The 19555-nt window shown below is 39.7% G+C and overlaps 1 protein-coding gene across 5 annotated transcripts in view; it reads right to left on the reverse strand.

Annotated features, from left to right (window-relative positions):
• Rps6kc1 (ribosomal protein S6 kinase, 52kDa, polypeptide 1) overlaps nt 1-19555 on the reverse strand; it is a 159996-nt gene that overhangs the window by 25974 nt on the left and 114467 nt on the right. For 4 of the 5 annotated variants that reach the window (XM_005374727.2, XM_005374724.2, XM_013520007.1 and 1 more), the window contains 4 exons: nt 14703-14750; nt 13418-13550; nt 2002-3597; nt 1641-1730 (listed from right to left, as the gene is read on the reverse strand). In XM_005374727.2, coding sequence (XP_005374784.1) covers nt 1641-1730; nt 2002-3597; nt 13418-13550; nt 14703-14750 — 1867 coding nt within the window. The remainder of the gene's footprint in view (nt 1-1640; nt 1731-2001; nt 3598-13417; nt 13551-14702; nt 14751-19555) is intronic. The other variant, XM_005374726.2, reaches the window with a different exon arrangement.

The raw sequence follows: 19555 nt of genomic DNA on the forward strand, positions 1-19555 counted from the left end.
TATAATGACCCACAGATGTTTGGTTTTATCCTACATTTTACACTATACTTCAGGATGTACCAGGCTTTGCACAAAAGAACTCTCAAATTTAATTTGCATCTTAAAATCTCCAAATTTTTATAGTTAACAAATATTTTTATGTATGTTGGTCAGTACATAAAACGTTATTTTTTATCAAATTAGAAAGCTTGTGGATCTACAAAACAAAGAGTCAGAAAACTATAATAAAGTGATTTCACTGTAAAATTTTTTGTTCTAACATTAACTGTATCACACTAATAAGGTTTCAAAACATGGCATGTTATCTCTTTGAGAAAAATTGTACGAGTCTTTGTTTTCTCTATAAAAAAATTAAAGAGTCATACTCTGGGAAAAGGATAGAGAAAAAAAAATACAGGAAGAAAATAGTGACAGTTCCCAAATAGCCGTTTGGGGGAAGTTTTAGGATATTTGCTCTGTAAGTTGAAAATTTTTGCCATTCCTCAATACAGAAGTAATTCTTAACAATAATGATTATGGCTAAAAATAATAAAGCTTGGATCCTAATTATAATAATTTCCTGTTAGAGGCACTAAACAAGATTAGCTGGTAACTGCATACTGGCCGGCTAGTAGCCATTAAATACTATACTGAAGCCAGGTGTGGTGATGCATGCCTGTAGTCTCTGCTACTTAAGATGACTGCAAGTTCAAGATCAGCCTGGGTCAATAAGCAAGACCCTGTCTCAAAAAATAAAAAGAGCTGGGCTGTCACTCGGTAGTGGAGCACTTCTGAGTTCAATCCCCAGCACTCTCCCTAACCGTACATATCAACAGCCAGTATCGTATTAGCATAATTAACTTAAAACTCCTTTAAAGGCCAAGGGGTGATGAAGGGGTGATGAAGCTACTCTGGTCATCCAAAGAGGCTAAGCGCTGGGCAAAAAGTGACCAAATTTTCAATTGAAATAGATCACAACCCGCACTCGTAATGGAAAGTAACTCAAACCCAGTTCATATGGTCAGGCTACTTACAATTGTCAACCCAAGATCGAACGTTCTCAACAATAAATCTCTAATTTTAAAAACATAAACACACTACATTACTACAGTAATGACAAAAGAAACCTATTATGTCATATATTGGCTAAATAGGTTACTTTTTAGAAAAAGGACCTACTTCCTAATTACCTCAATCATAGAAACAATGCTTTAAAATATATTCTAAAACATCAGGTTGGATCATCACTGAAATCCAACAGCATTTTTAACACTCTTCACTTCTATACATTTTTAGCCTTATGAATTTTACTCAAGTCTGCTACTTCTCACATCTTACAAAAATCACCCATCTGAAGACATCCAGGATATTAACAGGTTCCTCTAAACTCTAGGCGAAGACATTTTTAACCATCCATTACAGGGGAAGTATAGACTCTTAACAAAAATGACAGATGTATATACACACGTACATGCATATAAATACGTAGCTGGAGGCTATGTAATGCTTTATCCTGTAATATTTTTTTCAGGGAAGGTAAGAAAAAACACAACCAAATCCAACACATATGTGAACTGCTAGTGAAAAATCCAACTTCTATAAAGAAGCCAGAGCCGCCGAGCCACTTTTCTGAGGGAACCATTTGAGGAGATCGCTCTAACCTGGGGCACAGTACAGTCTCTCTACGGCATCGCTGTCACAGGAATCTTCAACCTCACTCCACCTGCTAAAATACGTTAGCTGAATGTGTCCTAAAAACAAAACGACAGGAGAAATCAAAACATTTTTCTCTTCCATTTTCTGCAGAAGTGAACTGTAATTACTCCTTTTGTAGCTAAAAACAGTATCATTAAGAATAATGGCATCATTAAGTACTAGAAGCTATTACTGGGGGTGAATTTGCCGCACTGATAATGAAGCTCTAGACAGGAAATGAAGATACTAATTACAAGATAAAACGCCTACTCAGTTAATTGGAAGCAACAGCGAATAAAAAGAAATGCATTTGCAAAAGTTCCTGACCTCTATCATTCAATAAGATGTTGTTTGGGTTCAAATCGCGGCACACAATTCCCTCTCTATGTAAAGCATCAAGGGCTACCACCATTTCAGCTGCCCATCTCTGAATGCAGCCCTCCGGGATACAAAACCTGGAGTTCAGTGCTAATTTTTTATCAAGGTCCTCAAAAATTTGATGGATCTCCTTGTCTTCCTCCAGGGCTAACCCACTCTCGCCCTCAGACTCTGAGGTTCTTTGGAATAAACAAGTAGGTTCCTCTTTAGCCAAGTCATCAGGCTGATCTGTAAACAGCAACACTTCTTCCGTTTTGAAAGTCTCTGTGTTTGCATTGTATTCATTAGCACCTGAGAGGGGACTAAAAATATGGAATAAGCTTCCTTCTGTGCTGTTGGCAGTTAATCCTGACTCAATTACTCCAAGCTGTCCAAACTTAGGATCTGAGCTATGAGACACAGACGCGTCTTCTGAATGGCTATGATCAACGGCCGCTACCAATAAGACCCCCAGGTCCTCCTGGGCATTATGTGCCTGGGTTGTACTACAGGACCCGAGCCTAGAGGGACCACTCAGGTTGTCTGAGCCTTCTTCTTCGGAGGCTTGGCATTGTTCAGTACCAAGCCTGAGGCCTAACACATCTGGGGCCTCCAGCAGCTTGTTTTCTACTCTGCCTAAGGAAGTCTGTGTAAACTTAGTGGGTCCCATGGCTGCAGCTTCTGGTAGCTCCAACTCTCCAGGCAGATTTACAAGCAGATCAGGCCTTCCTTCATCAGTACCAGTGATATCATCAGATGCTGCGTCTTTAAATGAAATAACCGGGACTGAGTCATCTGAGCCCCTGCTAATGGTGTCCAAAGCTGTAAACTCGACTCTGCTTTCACTGGCATTAAAACTCTTGGAAGCATAGTCTCCATCTGGAAGACCAAAGAATGGCTTCAAGGGCTCTGATTTAAGACTATACAGCTTCTCTCCAAAATCAAGTCCCAGAAATTCACTTGTGCTGTCCTTACTATCTATTCTGAAGAGTTCCATGGGACTGTTCTTTGATCTGCTAAGAGAATCGGATGTTCTTGGAGAAGGAACTGTCTCTGGGTCCTCATCTCCAGGGAAGAACTTGAGCTCATGAGTTCTCAGCTGTGCGCTGGAGCCATCACCATCCGTAGCAAGGCATGCAGGGAAGCTGTGCAGGACTTTGGCATCAACATCCTTCCCTTCAGTCTTCACGAAGGGCTCCTCATTCAGAGTCCCTGGTTCAATCTTCTCCTGCCCATACTCATTGCATAGCGTTAAATAACTAGTAGTGCATTCTTCTTCTGAACTTGAACCAGAATCGGGCCATTTTGGAGAGCTGTCTTGGCCATCGTCTTCCTGGTTGCTATCCTCTTGAGAACTCAGAGTAAGACTGGTCTTCAGAGGTAATACTCGGAGCAGGCCTCCCCCATCACTTCCTCTGGACTCAAAGCTGCTGCTATCCTGAGGACTGGAAGCTGGCTGCTGCAGGTGAACCTTAGCAAGCGTGGACTTTTCCACTTCCTTAGTGTCAAAGCTTTCTTCAGGACTTCTATTGAGAAATTTACTGATGTATGACCAGAGCTTGCCACCTGTAAACAAGTATAACAACAACAACAAAAAAAATTAAAATCCCCAAACTGGTATTTACTTAAGCCACTAGAAAAAGCAGGTATTCTAACAATCAAACACAAGTCAATGATACTCATTAATATAAAATATGCTGTAAGACAAACACATTTAATAAAATGTAATATAATTTTAAAATTTGGTTATTACCCAGAAAGTATGATTTCAAATATATCTTCTGATATCAACTATTTTAAAATAACAACCTATTTCTTCTTTTGAAGGGAAATCACTTATAACCAATACTAATATGAAATCTCACAGCTAAAATCTTGCTTTCATTATTACTTCATCTTAGAAACAGACAATTATGTTCTGATCTGCTAATGTAATAACAGAGTAAGCAGAAATATATAATTCTGTTTAAAATTGTACAGTACAGTTGGAAAAAACTAACAATATTATTGCATTTTGAAAAAGCCCACTAGAGAATTAGAGGGGAAATTTGGCATCTGTAAATGTGATGCTTTATAAATGACATATTTCCCTATTTGATGCCCCCAGCTACCTGTCAAGTACTGTATAAAACACGTAAGTCTCTAGAGGACTAACTGGGCAGCCATGAATGAGATAAGCTGTTACAATTCTGTACTATGATGTATCCGTTAAACTAAACTAGTAAGAATTGAACACTGACAACTGTACTCATTAAAAACATCATAAAACATGTGTATAGGAAATCAGTACCCTCTAAGATCCAGAGTTGCTAGTGTAAGTGTATGCGGTGTTTACTTCTATCAGTTACCTGATTTACCTTGAGGCAGCAATGAAGAACTGGTTCTCCTTTGTAAATTTTTAGAATTGTTTTTAAGTTAAATATATCCAAAAAAGGTATGAAAAGAAAAAGTAAATTTGATTCAGAAATCTCAAAAACAGTAAGTGCAAAAGCCAGGTATGATGACACACATCTGTAAGCCCTGCACCTAGGAGGCTGAGGCAGGAAGATCACCATGCATTTAAGGACAGCCTAGGCTACATAGAGAGTTCAAGGGCAGCCTGAAATACATAGTGAGAACCTGGCTCAAAAAAGCAAAAAACAGCAACAAACAAAAAAAAATAGATGCAGCAGCATACTTTGTGAAGGTACATCTAAGTGCAGGCCAAGAATGGAAATTGATTAATAATGCATTAAAAATAAATCCCCACAATCATATAAAGCAGATAATGTTTCAGAAGGTGTTTGACTTTGCTATAAAGTACCATATACTAAAGGCAGCTAAACCTTTAGAAAAACAATCACTGTCAAATGGCATATGTAAAAGTTGAAAGAAGCATGAAAAAAAAATTTCACTTTTCATTTCTTTTTTTTTCATTTTAAAGAGAGTTGTAAACGAGAAACAAAGAAATAGAACAGTAGCAGCATACCAGTATCACAAACATAAAAGCAAGACATTCAAAGTGATACAGAGTCTCAAGACAAAATAATATGAATTTTTTTTGTGTGTGTGTGGTTTTTTGTGGTTTTTTTCAAGACAGGGTCTCGTTATACAGTTCAGGCAGGGCTTGAGCTCACTTCGTATCCCAGACTGGTCTCGAACTTGGAACGATCCTCCTGCCTCAGCTTCCCAAGTGCTGGGATTACAGGTGTGCGCCACTACACCTGGCCTCACTTTTCATTTCAACAAACTCAGTAAGTACGTAAAGCACCTTAGCATAAATGCTCAGTAAAAGGTAACTGTCATAGCATCACTCCTAGGATTCTCATATATCTCTTTCTACCAGTGATCTAGTTAACAGTCTTTCCCCCTGATAACAGCGGTATAGGTACAACTTTTCCCTCATATTTTTTCTTAGCTAATTGCTTTCTGTCCTCTTTAAACTGTATTCAGTGCTTTACAATTCCCTGTGTTCTAGCTAATGATTAGGAACTCACATTAGGTTTTCAAGCTCACTCACAAAAAGAGGTAGGATTGACTCCTTAGGTTTTGTCTTCTGACAACAAAACCACATTCTTCTTACCAAATGCATATATTGTGGCACTCTAAGAAAAAATGCCTGAACCTGAAGCTGTAATTCTTACGCAATCCAAGTAAAATGGCACTGGTGGTTTTCAATTCTCCTAGATGATGACTATGTCAAGGAAAGGACCAAGTTCTTTTTATCTTTTTCTGCCTGCTTTCTATTCAGCGTGCAGGGCATGGCAGATACCTGCCCAAAGCCGTCACATCAGGTGGTGGTACACCAGCAGACGCAGCACCATCCCATGCAGACGCTGCAAGCTTTCTGTGGTCAGCAAGAAACACTCCCTAGGACAGTTCTAAGGTGAGTTTCATTTGCTCTTAGGCCAACTCCACCTGGATGAGCTACTGAAATCTAAAATTCAATGCACTTAAATTATCAAAACTGCATCGAACTTGGATCGTTCTTCTGCTTGCTCTTCCTATTTGACAAGTCTCCAAGTCCAACAGGCTCTACATTCAATGCTTCCCCCAGACATCCTCTTCTTTGAATTCCCTGAACACTCTGTGCTTCTTGGAATAACTCTGGAGTCCCACCTAGGCCCTACTTGAAGTGGCTGCTCTATCATCCTAGCACACAAATTAATGCCCAATTAATCTTCCATCTGAGCAGCAATTTCATCACACCATTTCCTCATTCAGGAAATGAAATCCCCTCTGCCTACCAAATCATGTCCCAGTTCCACACAGGCACTTGAACCCTCCAGGAACACAGTATTAACTCGAGACTGGGTCTTCCCCTTAATTCTTTTGAGTTGTGTTTTCTTCATAGAACTCAGGCTGGGTTTTCCTTGTGCTACATTTAGCACTTAGAATTTTTTTCCCTACTAATTTCTCCAACATCTGGCTTGTCAAAAGCCTACTATTCTTAAAGGTGCTTCAGAATTTGTTCTCTTAGACCAGCTTCTTTGTATCCTCTCACTGCAGATAATTCCTATCTTCTCTGAGTGCTTTATATTGCTTCAACCCTCATGTGACATTTACAACATTCTATTTCACATGAATATTACTTCTATGTGTCTGTTATCTCCTTTACCAGACTGCAAGGTCTTCACAGCTGCAAGCAGGGGATTCTGTCTACTACATAAAATAGACAGTAAGTAAATGTTTATTAAACTGAGTTATAAAAGGATGTGATCCTTACAAAATCTTTTAAACCTTTCCATGAAGAAGGTCTGTAAGGACTAATAATGTCATTTTAGGAGGGGTCAAACTTTCATTCTATTTTAAAACTAACATAGTTTTATTGAAACATTTTCAGAAAATACAGAAAACAAAGACAAAAATAAAAATCATCCATAATCCCACCATCTAGTGATAAACATTAGTAAACCATTACTATATTTATTTTCAGTTCCTTATTCACAATTAGCATCAGCTCATAAACATTTTTCTAATCTACATTAAAAAGTGAGCTTCAAGGGCTGCACTGCATATCCATGTGGTAGGTATTATGATGTATTTAAATGTTCCTCTGTTGGACATTTAAGTTGCTTCCAATCTTTTACTATTAGAATTACAATAATAAATATTTTTACATACAAATATTTGGCATCTCTGATTATTTCATTGGGATAGAATCCCAGAAATGAAAGTACCGAACCAAGAAGCATGAATATTTTTAATGTGTTTGCTATGTGTTGCTAAATTGCTTTAGCAGAATCGGCTCCTTTAAGCAATTCATAACCATACCATCTTTACAGCAAGCTGCCCACATCAGATACTGGCAAGTTTAGCAATTGGATTAGTCAAAATGGCAACCTATTTAATTTCCAATGCTTTCATTATTAGATAAAAATTTTAAATGTGATCATTGGCATTTTCTTTACGGAATTTGTTCCCAGCCTAAATAAGTATCCTACCATGAATTATAAAAACTGTATTTTCAAGAGGGAAAAACAAACTGTTTTAGCTCTATATCATTCTCTGTTGAGTACCCAGTGAAACTTAATGCACAGTATGGGGCTAAAGAAACAAAATTTTGGTCACATCCCATCCTTTTTGCAGTTGTAAAATCATGAAAATCACAATCTAACACAAACACATTACTCCCTTTGAAATTTCTCAACCACAAAAGCTGGATGGGCTTTTACTTTCTTCAGAGTTAAGATCAGTCTTAACAAACTTACACACCAACACTATTACTATAACAATAGTAACATTAGCCTTAAAAATTCTGCTATTGCTAAATCACAAAATATAAACAGCAAATACCTAAAATATTTATAATTTTAATTTCTCTAAGCCCCTTTGAAGAATATAAAACTGCAATTATTGAAACATCTTAAGCTATAAAAACAGTAATGCATTAGGTATAATTAAAATTCTTTTTGTCTCTCATCGTATTTTAATTTATTGGTTCCCTATAAGATTACACAGTAAATGTGTTAATCTGTTTGACCAGAATTAAGACTTTAAAATATTCAATATGTATAATGAAATACTGGTATAGCAATGAGAGAGAAATCATCTTTTGACGCAGAAATTCCATTTCAAGAATCTGTTCTACAAATAATTCTAAAAAATAAAAAACTAAAAAATGCATAGGGCCCTGTCCGACACCTCAATGGAGGGGACTTGCTTGCTCTTTGTTTTGGATCTATATTTTGGGTGGGGCAAACACTCTGCCTGGACTGTTTGAGGAGAGACCTGCGACCACCTCTGCTGCTATACCCTGAGAACAGAGGAGGGACCCGGACATGGTGTCCCATGCCCAGATGGTAACGCAGAGCAGCAAAACGTTTTTCATACCTGATGAGCCCGCGGGGAAGGAAATGTTCACCCCTGGGATTATTTTTGGGAAGGGAAGGCTGTGCATTGGCCATATTCTCTGCAATCTATTTTACTAACCAACCTGTTTTGGGACATGTAACCCAAATAAAAGAGTCTATAGAAAAAAAAAAAATGCACAAAGATATTTATGTACACATAGTGGAAACAGTTTAAATACCAACTAGTGGGGGAGTAAATTATGATAAAACACTTTGTGTCTACTCAAAAAAGTCATAGCAATATTTGCAAATGCATAGCACTCAAAGTGCTTTATACATACCAACTAGTAAATCTTCACATCAACCTGATAATATAGCTAGTTATTATGTCCTATTTTACAGTGAGGAAACAGAGGCACAGAAAGATGAACTTGCCTGAGGTCTCACAACTAGTAATAGCAAACCAGCATTTGTGTTCCCATGGCCTGGCTCACAACCTTTGTTTTTAAACTCCACAATCCTCCCTTCCTTAACGAGAAACTCCTACGGAGAGGTGCCCATGCACACTGCCAAGACGAGCTGAAGCGATAAAGCAGTATGGAAGAAGCACTCAGCATTTAAAAGAAAACCAGGGAGGGAATGTATGTTTACACACTGAAGACTGTTAGAAGACAAACACAGTAAAAGTGTCTAAAAAGTTTATTTCTGGGGACTAGGACTGGGCATTAAGTGAATAGAGAGGAGAATCTTAATTTTTATATACTTCTATACAGTTTGAATTTATTTGCTTACAGATTAGCTTTACGGTTTTAAAAAGCAGTTAATAAAAAGAGAATTATTTTACTACTCCAGTCCCTGCATGCCTGGGGAAAGCCTGCCCCGCTCCTGTTTGGTGCGTCCTCACTCAGGGCTCTGTAAGCCCTGTCTTCTGACCTGGTCTTTTGTCTCTTCTCCGGCTGGTGCCATATCGCCCACTAATTCAGCGCCTTCTGCAGCCCTGGCTGAGGAGTACGACCTAGGCCCTCATTCTAGATGCTTAAATGCTCACCACTTTGTCGGAATACATTGGCCCCCCACCTCTCTCCTTCAAACAGACTTACAAGAGATTCATTAAAAGGAACGATAATCTTCTCTCCTAAAACCTTGTCTGTTACATCCCACTTCCTTCTCTACCACTTGGATATTTAATAGGGATCTCTGACTCACATCTCCAAAACAGATTCTCATTTTCCTTCTAAATCTACTCTTCCCTCAGCTTAGTAAACGGAAACCCCATTCTCTCAATATTTGAGCCAAGGCAGACATGGTGGTAAGCCCCTGTAATCCCAGCATTCTGGAAGGCTGAAGCAGGAGGATTCAAGTTTGAGAAGAGTCTGAGCAATTGCAGTTTAATGACTTAGACTCTGTGTCAAGACTGTGAACACACATGCGCGCACGCGCACGTACACACACACACAGGGCTGGACTGTAGCTCAGTGGGTTCAGTCCTTAGTACCACCAAAGCAGAAATACAGAGATAGAGAGAGCCAAATACCCTGGAGTCACACATGGCAGAATCACATCACTTTATCTTCAAAATTTATTTAGGACCCCAAAAAGCACCCATAAATATATACATATATTCAAACTCTAATAATCATTCCTCACCACCACCACTACTAACACTGCTGCAGCAGTCTAAGTAGGTCCCCCAAAGGCTCCTGTTTTGGAAGCTTGGTCCCCAGTGTGGCTTTCAGAAAGGAGCTTGGCAGGAGGGCATCAGGTCATGGGCCACACCCTCAGCAGAAGGGATTCCACAGTTCTCAGGGGATCTGGGTGGCCCTGACCCCCTGTCCAGCCGTGCGACCCCATCCTCTCATACACAATGCTGTGAGGCCATTTCTGAGGTCCTCATCAGAACTAAGCAGATTCTGATGCTATGGCCTGGAACCTCCAGAACTATAAGCTGAATAAATCTCTCTTCTTTACCCAGCCTCCAGTATTTTGTTACACTACTAGAAAATGGCATAATACAAACACAACATCCAAGCACCATCATTTTCACTTGCATTGCTGCATCTTCCAAGTGGGTCTCCCTGCTGCTGCCTTCGGCTGCCTGTCTTCTGTTTTCCACATAACAGCCACAGGGAACCTTACGTTGTCACTCCATTGCTCAGCACTTGCCAGGGGCTTCCTACCTCACACAGAGTGTAAGGGTGGTTCAGCTAGTGGCCTCTATGACCACTGAAATGTATCTCTGTCATTAAGGCCGCCACCCTATAAAAAACACCAACTTCTGCTCCTCTGGCATTTCCTTCCCCCTTCCTTTATTTTTCTCCATAACACTTCTGGAGAAAGTCTTGTGTTTGCTCGTTGTCTGTTCCTATTCTATCATTCAGCGCAAGTTCCACACAAGCAAGGCCTTCTGTTCTGTGCACTTTATGTTAGTACTATGCCTTTGCCTCAGTAAGCTCTCAACAAATTTCTAACTGAATGAGTCAAAAATAAAAAGAAAATGAGCCTATGAGACTCATGTAAATCAAAATTATTTCTATAAACTGTAGGAAGTAAAGCTACAACTCATAAATATTCAAGCATCTCTATTATGGAGAAAACAACTGTTCAAGATTTACTTTTTCAGTAGTAAATATTTATACATATGAAAGTGGCTTTTTTACAACCTATGCAAAAGTCCTAGCCCATGCTCCTCCTAACCAAGTACCACTGATCTATAAAGATAACACCCTATTTATCATCTAGTTCCTTCCAGTGCTCACGCCAAGTCGGGGAAATGAGCAAAGATTCTTCTCTGTCTGATCTTGACCATTACAGAGTTCACTAAAGCTATCCCCAAGACCTCTGCAGTAGGACCCCAGAAGGTCACACCATCACCATCCGTGGCCTACCCACCCTCCCACAGCCCACTCCCCGTGCAACACAAGAGCAACCTTTAAAAATGTATTAGATCCCACTGCTGCCTAAGACATCCAGTGGCTTCCCAAGATCCCTGGACAAAGTCCTGCCCCAGGGCTCACCCTGCTGTCCAAGGCTCTGCTGGCTTCCCAGTTGCTCTGGACCGCTGGTGCCTTCCCCTCCCACACTTCAGCCAAACGTCTCCTTTCCCGCTCATCAAACATTCCAGGTTTGTTTCCACTCTTCTCCCTGGACTGGACCTTACATTCAAATGGCTGTTTCTCTTGCCGCTCAGAACTTCTCTTAACTGTCACCTTCTCAGACAGAGATCCTATACAACTAATATAAAGTGGGCCCTGGATTGTTCTCTATTACAGTGGTTAAAGACCAGGTCATCCCTATTTGTATCCACCCCTCTATTGTTTTATTGTTTGTTTGACCTCCAGAAAAAGAGTTTAAATTTCAAAAGGGTAAGGTCTTTTCCTGGCTTCTTCACCTAAAAAAAAGGAGTACATGCTCAATAAATTTGGTGAATAATAAATGTATTAAGAGTTCCTATTTGCACTATAAGCTACTATCTTTATATTAGAAAACTTCTTAAAATTAAATAATGGACAACTCACCTGAAGAAAGTCAAAAGAAATATCCCTCCCAAATTCTAACTATGGTCACTCGAAGTCAGAAACGGTAAAGGGAAAGAGACTTGGTGAAGATGATCTAAAACAGTGGCAAACTTGAAAGTATTACGTCTGCGAGAGAACGACATTATAAAACTGTTCTAGCACATTAAAGTCAGCTGAAGCTTGAGCTCTAGGAGGTGTAAGGGAAGACGAGAAGATGGCAGAAGAAAAACTGTGTGATCTGGAGAATGAAGAGGAGGAAGAGGAAGGTAGAGCCACAAATAACAGAGCAAGCTAGAATTGAAAATTTACCAGATAATCTCCAACATGAATAATCCACCCTGGGTAATAGACTATTGACTATAATTACATTCATCCTACTGACCTTGTTCTAAATTATTATGGATTATTACTACGCAAGTTATTTTGTTCCACACCAGAGGTGGCTGTATTTCGCTATCAGATGACATGACCTCTAATTCAATAATGTCTGTAATGCACTGGTATCCTCAGATAAAAGCTGTCTATAATGTCTGAACAAAGGTGAATTAGTTATCCAATTCACACACGCAATTAACTCTCTTAATACCTGGGAGACCACGGAGCCCCTTCTGAATTTCCTATTAAATACTGCATATGGAGGTCTTTCCTCCATCTGTAGTTATCTTGTGCTGTACTTCATAATAAACAGTATTAATAGTTACTGCCCCCATCAAAAATCTTGCACGAGTTATCATAAGAGACTTCATTCCAGAAAACAAGGATTTCTTTTCCTGAGAAAATGCATTACATTCAGATACTATGCCTGTTGGGAAAGCACAAGAGTTCTTTATTCGCAGTCATATAAAGAGAATAACACCTTCATGGAATACACCAAATAATTTCTCTTACTATTTTAACAGTGCTGCTTTAAAGAACCAAAAAGATAGATAGATAGGCAGACAGATAGACAGATGTGGTGACTTTCTATTTATGGGCTGTATTTAGTCATTCTAAATAAAAGACTATTTAAATTCACGTGTTAATAGGCAAAGCAAAATCAAAACATAATAATTTTTTGCCACCTGTTCCCTCTACTCAGAGTTAAAATTTCACAGTCTGAAGGCAGAGCAGAGCCCTGCGCCTCTGCTTTGTACCCATATGTGATGCCAACGGCTGCATTCATAAAGACTCAGATCAGAATAGCCAGGTAATGTCAAATGCTAAGTAAACATCTTGCCTTCTATAAAAAGGACATAATTAATTAACTCTTCAGGGGATGTTTTTCTTTTAGTCATCTAACACAAATGTATCTTTTTAGTAGAGACAAGAGAACGAAATAAAATCCTTACAATATAACTTTCTCAGGCGCAGGAGATCAAGTCTCCGAGCAGGTTAAGGAAGGGAGTGTACGCAGACTATTGAGGAATCTGCCCTTCGCCTGGCTCTTCATTTCCCTCACAACCTGAAGTAGGGAGGGAGGCAGAGGAGCGAGCGATAGTTTCTCAGTGGAGTTTACATATTTTGACTGCCCGGGAAGTGACAGGGGTAAGGAGGACACTATAGAAACTGAAAGCTGGCAGGTGCCACCCTCCAGGGCAGAAACGACGGGCGCGCACCAACCTTCGGCGTGCTGCAGCACCAGGAACACCGACTCCTCCGAGACGATGTACTTGTGCAGACACACCATGTTGGGCACGCAGCGGGGGATGATGGTCTTTCTGTTCCTGCTGGACTCGCTGCTTTTCCTCAGACCCTGACAGAGAACAAAAAGGTCAGTTGTACCCTCAGCTGCCTTTGGAGCCTGCTGTGCTCTGTGTTTATCAACCAAACTAATCTATCCGAGTTACTCCGGGCTTCAGAGAAACCACTCATCTGCTGCTCTATGCCCCTCGGTCCCTGGAGGCTGCGCTGATGGCATCTGGCCCGAATCCAGAGAACGGAAGATGCCACAAAGCTGCCATTAAAATCAATTACGTGGGTCAGTGTTTTTATTAGAGATGCTCTCAAACTAAGTCATCAGGATGACACGCAGTTATTTCTCTATGACCTTTTAAGTTTTATTTTACTTATGTACATCTTTTAAAGCAGGAGATGTTGTGAGATCAATTCAAATTCCAGAGACACAAAAGATATTCCTAGATTAAACCAACATTTAAAATTCTATTTCAAAATACAACAAAGATTATGACAGTCTCTTCCAAAAGAACAAGGTGCATGCGTTTTCTGGGGTCACTCTGGTTTTTAAAAACTGGGAAATGTCAATGATAGAGTATATTCCTAATAGGAAAAGTGTTTCGGTATGTGTCAATGTGACCCACTGCAATGCCTTATCAGCAAAAAAAAAAAAAAGAAACAAAATTAATCAAGTCACCTTCTGGGTATTACAGAGATGTTTAAGTTAGGATATTTTAGAATATGTGCCATCACAATCCATTCCAAAAACAATTTCAAAATTATAAAACTGAGTTTTTGATCTTATTCATTTAATTATAAATTAAACTACTGTATATATTGAATCAAGTTGAACTTAGATCAAAAGAAGACCAGAGATACAAATAATGTTTTCCCACATGCTTATAACAAAATTTCAGTTCTTAAGAAATGCAGTTATAATCAAAGGAGTGTGTGTGGTCCTCACAAATTATACGGAATGCATTTGAGACGTAAACTACAAAAAAATGATCTTCCATTTATCCAAATTATTTCCTCCATATTCTGTAGCAAAAAACTACTTTAAAATGTGTGCTACAGCACTTATATAACTGTGAAAAAGGACTAAAAAAAAGAGCTCACCATAAACAACAGAATTTAAGCACCCATGTAAAAAATATTAAATATCTTTTCTTTCAAAAGCATAATTTGAACATAAATTTTAAAATTGATTAAACATACAAAACTTACTTACTTTTAAGATGAATGTCTGTTCTGTCCTTGTGTCCATTACAAGTAAAACCTACATAAAAGATATGAGGAATAATTTAATCATAATACATGAAAACATTAGCTCAACTTTTGGAAATGAAGAGTCGGGGGGAACAGAATTGAATCTCCCCAAATTATTCATTTCTGAATAATTTAAAAATCAAAAATCATAGGATCAAAAGTCTCATCCAAAATAGACATTATTATGCTTTCTTTTTCTAAAGGTGCTATACTTTTGCTATGTTAAAAATGCAAGGGTGAAAGTAAAGGAAATATAATATGCTCACAACAGGCGGTGATTCATATGTCTAACTGCCAGGCGGCTCTGAACCACCAGTGGTACACACATGACTATCCCATCAGGAAGAATGGGACAGTCCCATAGGGTGGTACAAGCCACCTAATGGGACAGTCTTATTTGTACCCCCAGTGGCTCAAGCAGGTGGGAACATGTTAAAGAATTTTTTCTTCATGAAACATACAAGATAAAAAGTAAGTAGTTTTTAAAAACGGCTGAAGTCTCAACTTTCTTCTTGAAACTTCCTACGTAGCCACTTGCTGTGCTGTGGTCTCAGTAACCAAGGCTCCAAGCACCTCCTCAACATCCTTTTGGTGCTACTTCTCTGGCCTGGACTGTCCCAAACTCCTCTTCTTACTGTCAGCGAATCCCATCAGCTCTATCCCCAGAATGTATCCAAAAGGAACTCGGTGCCCCGCTTCCACTATTACTCAGATCCAAGCAGAGACCAAGTCTCACCTCACCAGTAGCACTGGCCTCCCAACTGACCTCCCAGCTGCTGTCTTTGCAGCCTCGTAGCCTCATCTCAAAATAGTAGCCAAGGTTTTCTTTTTCAGACGTAAGTTAGATCACACAGTTCCTCTCCTCTCACTGAGAGGAAGAATCTAACTCCATAAATGACTTCAAGACCTGTCATAATCTCAAACTCTACCCCCCTTGAACTGTCACACACCCCCAGCTTCATGGGTAAGAGTGAACAGAGGTAAGAAATTATTCTACCACGTATCTTTTCTATTATTTCCACATACTGTGGCAAAGGCTGGCAAACTTTTCTGCAAAGATGGTAAACACTTCAGGTTTTGTGGGCCCAGTCAGTGTCCGCTGCTGCTTTTCAGATCTGCCCTTTGCAGCAAAAAGGCAGCCACAAAACCCTGTTCTTCCTCCCATGGTACTGAATAACTGCACCCTCCACAGAAGTCCTAAACTAAGTCACGCTGAGGTCTCCATCTCCAACTTTTAGAGCCAGTGACCAAGTCAGTTCTTCTCCCATGCACTTCTCTTAACCACCCTCTACTCTTTCAGCCACCATATTTTAAGCATCTACTATGTGCTATGTGTTAACCATGTAGAATGATATGAATCCCTTCAATAACATGACGAGATAATCTTATCATTCCTATTCTACACATTGAAGACACCGTAGGAGATACAGCTCGGTGGCCCAGTGCCTGCCTGAAGACACTGTAGCTTCATAAAGTATAGGAGCTATAACAGCAGATAATATTATGTACCATTTGTGAGGATTTAGTGAGATGATCATATAAAAGTAGAGCCAGTCATTATTATTGTTATCACTGTTACTGTCGCTTCTCTCTGGAAAGTCCCCCTAGCCACTTACCAGACAAGTACTCATCTCTACGTTCCTTGCAAATGTTCCTCTGTCTCTCTATAACACTAGCAGCTTTCTTCCTTTATTCGTCTACTTTAATAGAGTACTGACTTCTTTTATGGCATCTCTAGACCAACTAAAATTGGCTTTACTTGCTCACATGTCTCTTACCCAACCAGACACCAGGCTCTTTGCAGATATGATTCAAGGACTCTGCAGATCTAATTAGAATAATTAAAATACAAGGTACTCTGGATTATCTTGATGGGTTCCATGGAATCACATCAACCTCTACAAGCAAAAAAGTATCTCCTGCCAGAAGAAAGGCAAGAAGTTAAATCAGAGAGGTCAGAGGACGAGAGGGGTACGTGGTTGTTGGCTCTGAAATCTAGAGACCCACAAGCAAGAACCCAAAGGGACGCACCTGGGAACTCAGGGCAAGCCTGAGAAGGAACCCAGGGAACTTCCAGGAGGAAAGGCCAGCCCTCAGCTGACAGCCAGCAAGGAAACTGAGTTCAGACCACAACCAAAGAAACAGAATTCAGCCAACGCCTCCAAGGAGCTGGGAAGCAGGTTGTCCAGAGACTCCACTGCAGCACGCAACACAGCCAGCACCTTGACTGCAGTCCAGTGAAACCTGTATCACACTTCTGGTGTACAGACCTTTAAGATAACACCCGGGGCTGCTTTGGGCTGCTCACTTGGCCGTGATTTGTTAGGACAGCAGTGGAGCAAAAATGCTACTTCTTCGATCACATTATGCTATATTCAGACACAGTTCATGTTCAAAAACACGTAGTTAGCAAACTCAGGTCTGAAAGTTCAGACATTAGATGGCAATATGGGAATGGAGCTTAGAGAATAAGGCAGGGCTGAACATTTACACTGTGTATTCTCCACAGGACAAACGATGAAGGCGTGATAGTGCACCCACTGGCGCCATTCCTTTGTTCCAAGGCACCGTGCTGGGTTTTAAAGAACTAAACCACGTAATGCTCTCAATACCCAAACACATACATAACTTTTATTCCAATTTCGCATAATACTTACTCGGCTCACAATGCTAAGAAGAGGTAAAAGTTAAACAGGCAGTCTGGCCCCAGAGCCCTTCCTCTTTACCTGCTAAGCTACGCTGCACAAAAACAGCATAATATACTATTTACATCTGAATACCAAAAGTTATACATAGTTGGAATATTGTGGGTGGATAAGAAAACAATCTAAAGTGTAGTGAAAAAATGCAAAGAAAAGCAGGAAAACACAATGAGTCTGACTTCAGAGAAAGAAAACACTTCAGTGAGCCATCATCTGTCCAAACCCTTAAGAGACACCAGGGGGACTGAGGACTGGGAGACGATGGCTGAAGGCAGTAAGGAAGTCCTGGTCAATACTGCACTATGCAGTCAACTGCTGAAGACAGAAGCTAGATGCCCCGAGTTAATAAGGGGTGAAAAGAAACGGGGCTCTCCATGAAGATCTTGCAGTTGTGAAGGAAAGAGAGAGGAAGGGGAAAATGCTATAATTAAAGGATTAGTGAGATCATCTGTCCACAGAAAGGCTTGAATTTTTATTATTTTTAGGGAAGACAGACCTATTCTCTACCTGCCCTTTGAGCTACACTCACCATAAACCTTAAACCTCTACAGCATAGAGACGCATCAGAGCATTTAAACCTTGAAAGTTAATATAACATGAGTGCAAAGGGAGGCACCTCAGCCTCCTCCCTACAGAGGCGGGCTCCATGAGCACCTGTTGAATCTGGGATGATATTTAGTGTTCCTTAAGTCTCATTTATTTTTACATCAAGTTGTGACTCTTTCAGGTCACTCACCAGAAAGCCAATGATATTTGACTAAGACATGGCTGTGTAAAATAGGAAGCGTCTCACTAGGCATAAGGCACTGAAGCTGTACGACCAAATGAAGCATCTCAACTGACTGAACAGAATATACCGGCATAAATCAGGAATGATATCTCTTTGCTGGCCTCACTTAGCCATGAAGCATGAAGCAGATTAGATAAAAAGGCCAAATTAAGATGGATAAACAGGGCTGGAAAGCGCTGCGTTGTTTACATTTGCTTTCTTCTCCTACCAAGTTTGTTTGCAACTAGACGCCGTTCACATTGAGGCAATAAACACAAGAACATATGTGATTTTTTTAAAATGTGCCCTTTGACTGTCAATTTCTCCCAAACAGGTGTTGGCTAAATGATTATAAATTGGCCTCTGGATACACCTCTTCAACTGAGCCGTACAGGGCTGGCGATAATATAATTAGACCTAAAAACATCAGGCTGGTGAATGCTTTCCATCTGTTTGGCAATAATGTTTAGTTAACAATAGTCTTTAAAAGAAGCACCTTCAACTTCAGTTCTTAAAGTTATTTATAGAGCCATTCTTAACACACCAGCACTCCTGCTAACAAGAGCTTTAGCCACTTGGAAATTATTAGCCATACAGCTGTACACAAAGAGAAACGACTGCATTTAACATCTGTATCTTTCCAAATTTACACGCTTCAACCTCATTTAAAGTCATTTCTTAATGAACAGTGCTATGGCGCTGCATTAATATTATAGTTGCATGCACAGAGATCATAAGGAGCCAAACATTTTTTTTAAATGCCAACAGTAGGCCAATCTGTAATGAAGCTGTCAGCATAAAGGACAAAATAATAGCTTCTTTAACCCTCAAACAGAATTTGTTCATTTGTAGATTAGAACACATCAATTTAAAAACTGCTCATGGGTTTGCTCACCTTTGTAAAGACAAAAATCTAATTTGTACTAATTTGATACAATTGTCTTTCTAATAAAAGGCTCCTAAAACCATCTTTTATTTCATGATAAAACAAGTGCTACAACTAAAACTGTCATAAAATAATTACCTTGCACAGTATTCCTTATTGAAAGAATACAATTATGTATTTCTCCCTTTCGCTTTCCACACTTACTTATCAGCACTACATTAGCATATGGTCTAACAGAAGAGCTTACTCTATCTATGCCCATGCTGATAGGGGCACTGCTTCATCCGATCCTTAGTTCTGCCCTGACAATGCAACTAACCACTTTCTTTTCCTAAAAGTAGCAGGGAAAGTTCCAAGGCAGTAGAGGGCTGAGTCTTTTTCGTTTATCAGAATAAAGAAGACTTAATATGAAACCAGACACCACCCCGCAAAGACACAGTACAGAAAGTACACCGAAA

Source organism: Chinchilla lanigera, unplaced genomic scaffold (genome assembly GCF_000276665.1).
Source record: "Chinchilla lanigera isolate Chin_1 unplaced genomic scaffold, ChiLan1.0 scaffold00005, whole genome shotgun sequence".
In the NCBI taxonomy this organism is placed as follows: domain Eukaryota; kingdom Metazoa; phylum Chordata; class Mammalia; order Rodentia; family Chinchillidae; genus Chinchilla; species Chinchilla lanigera.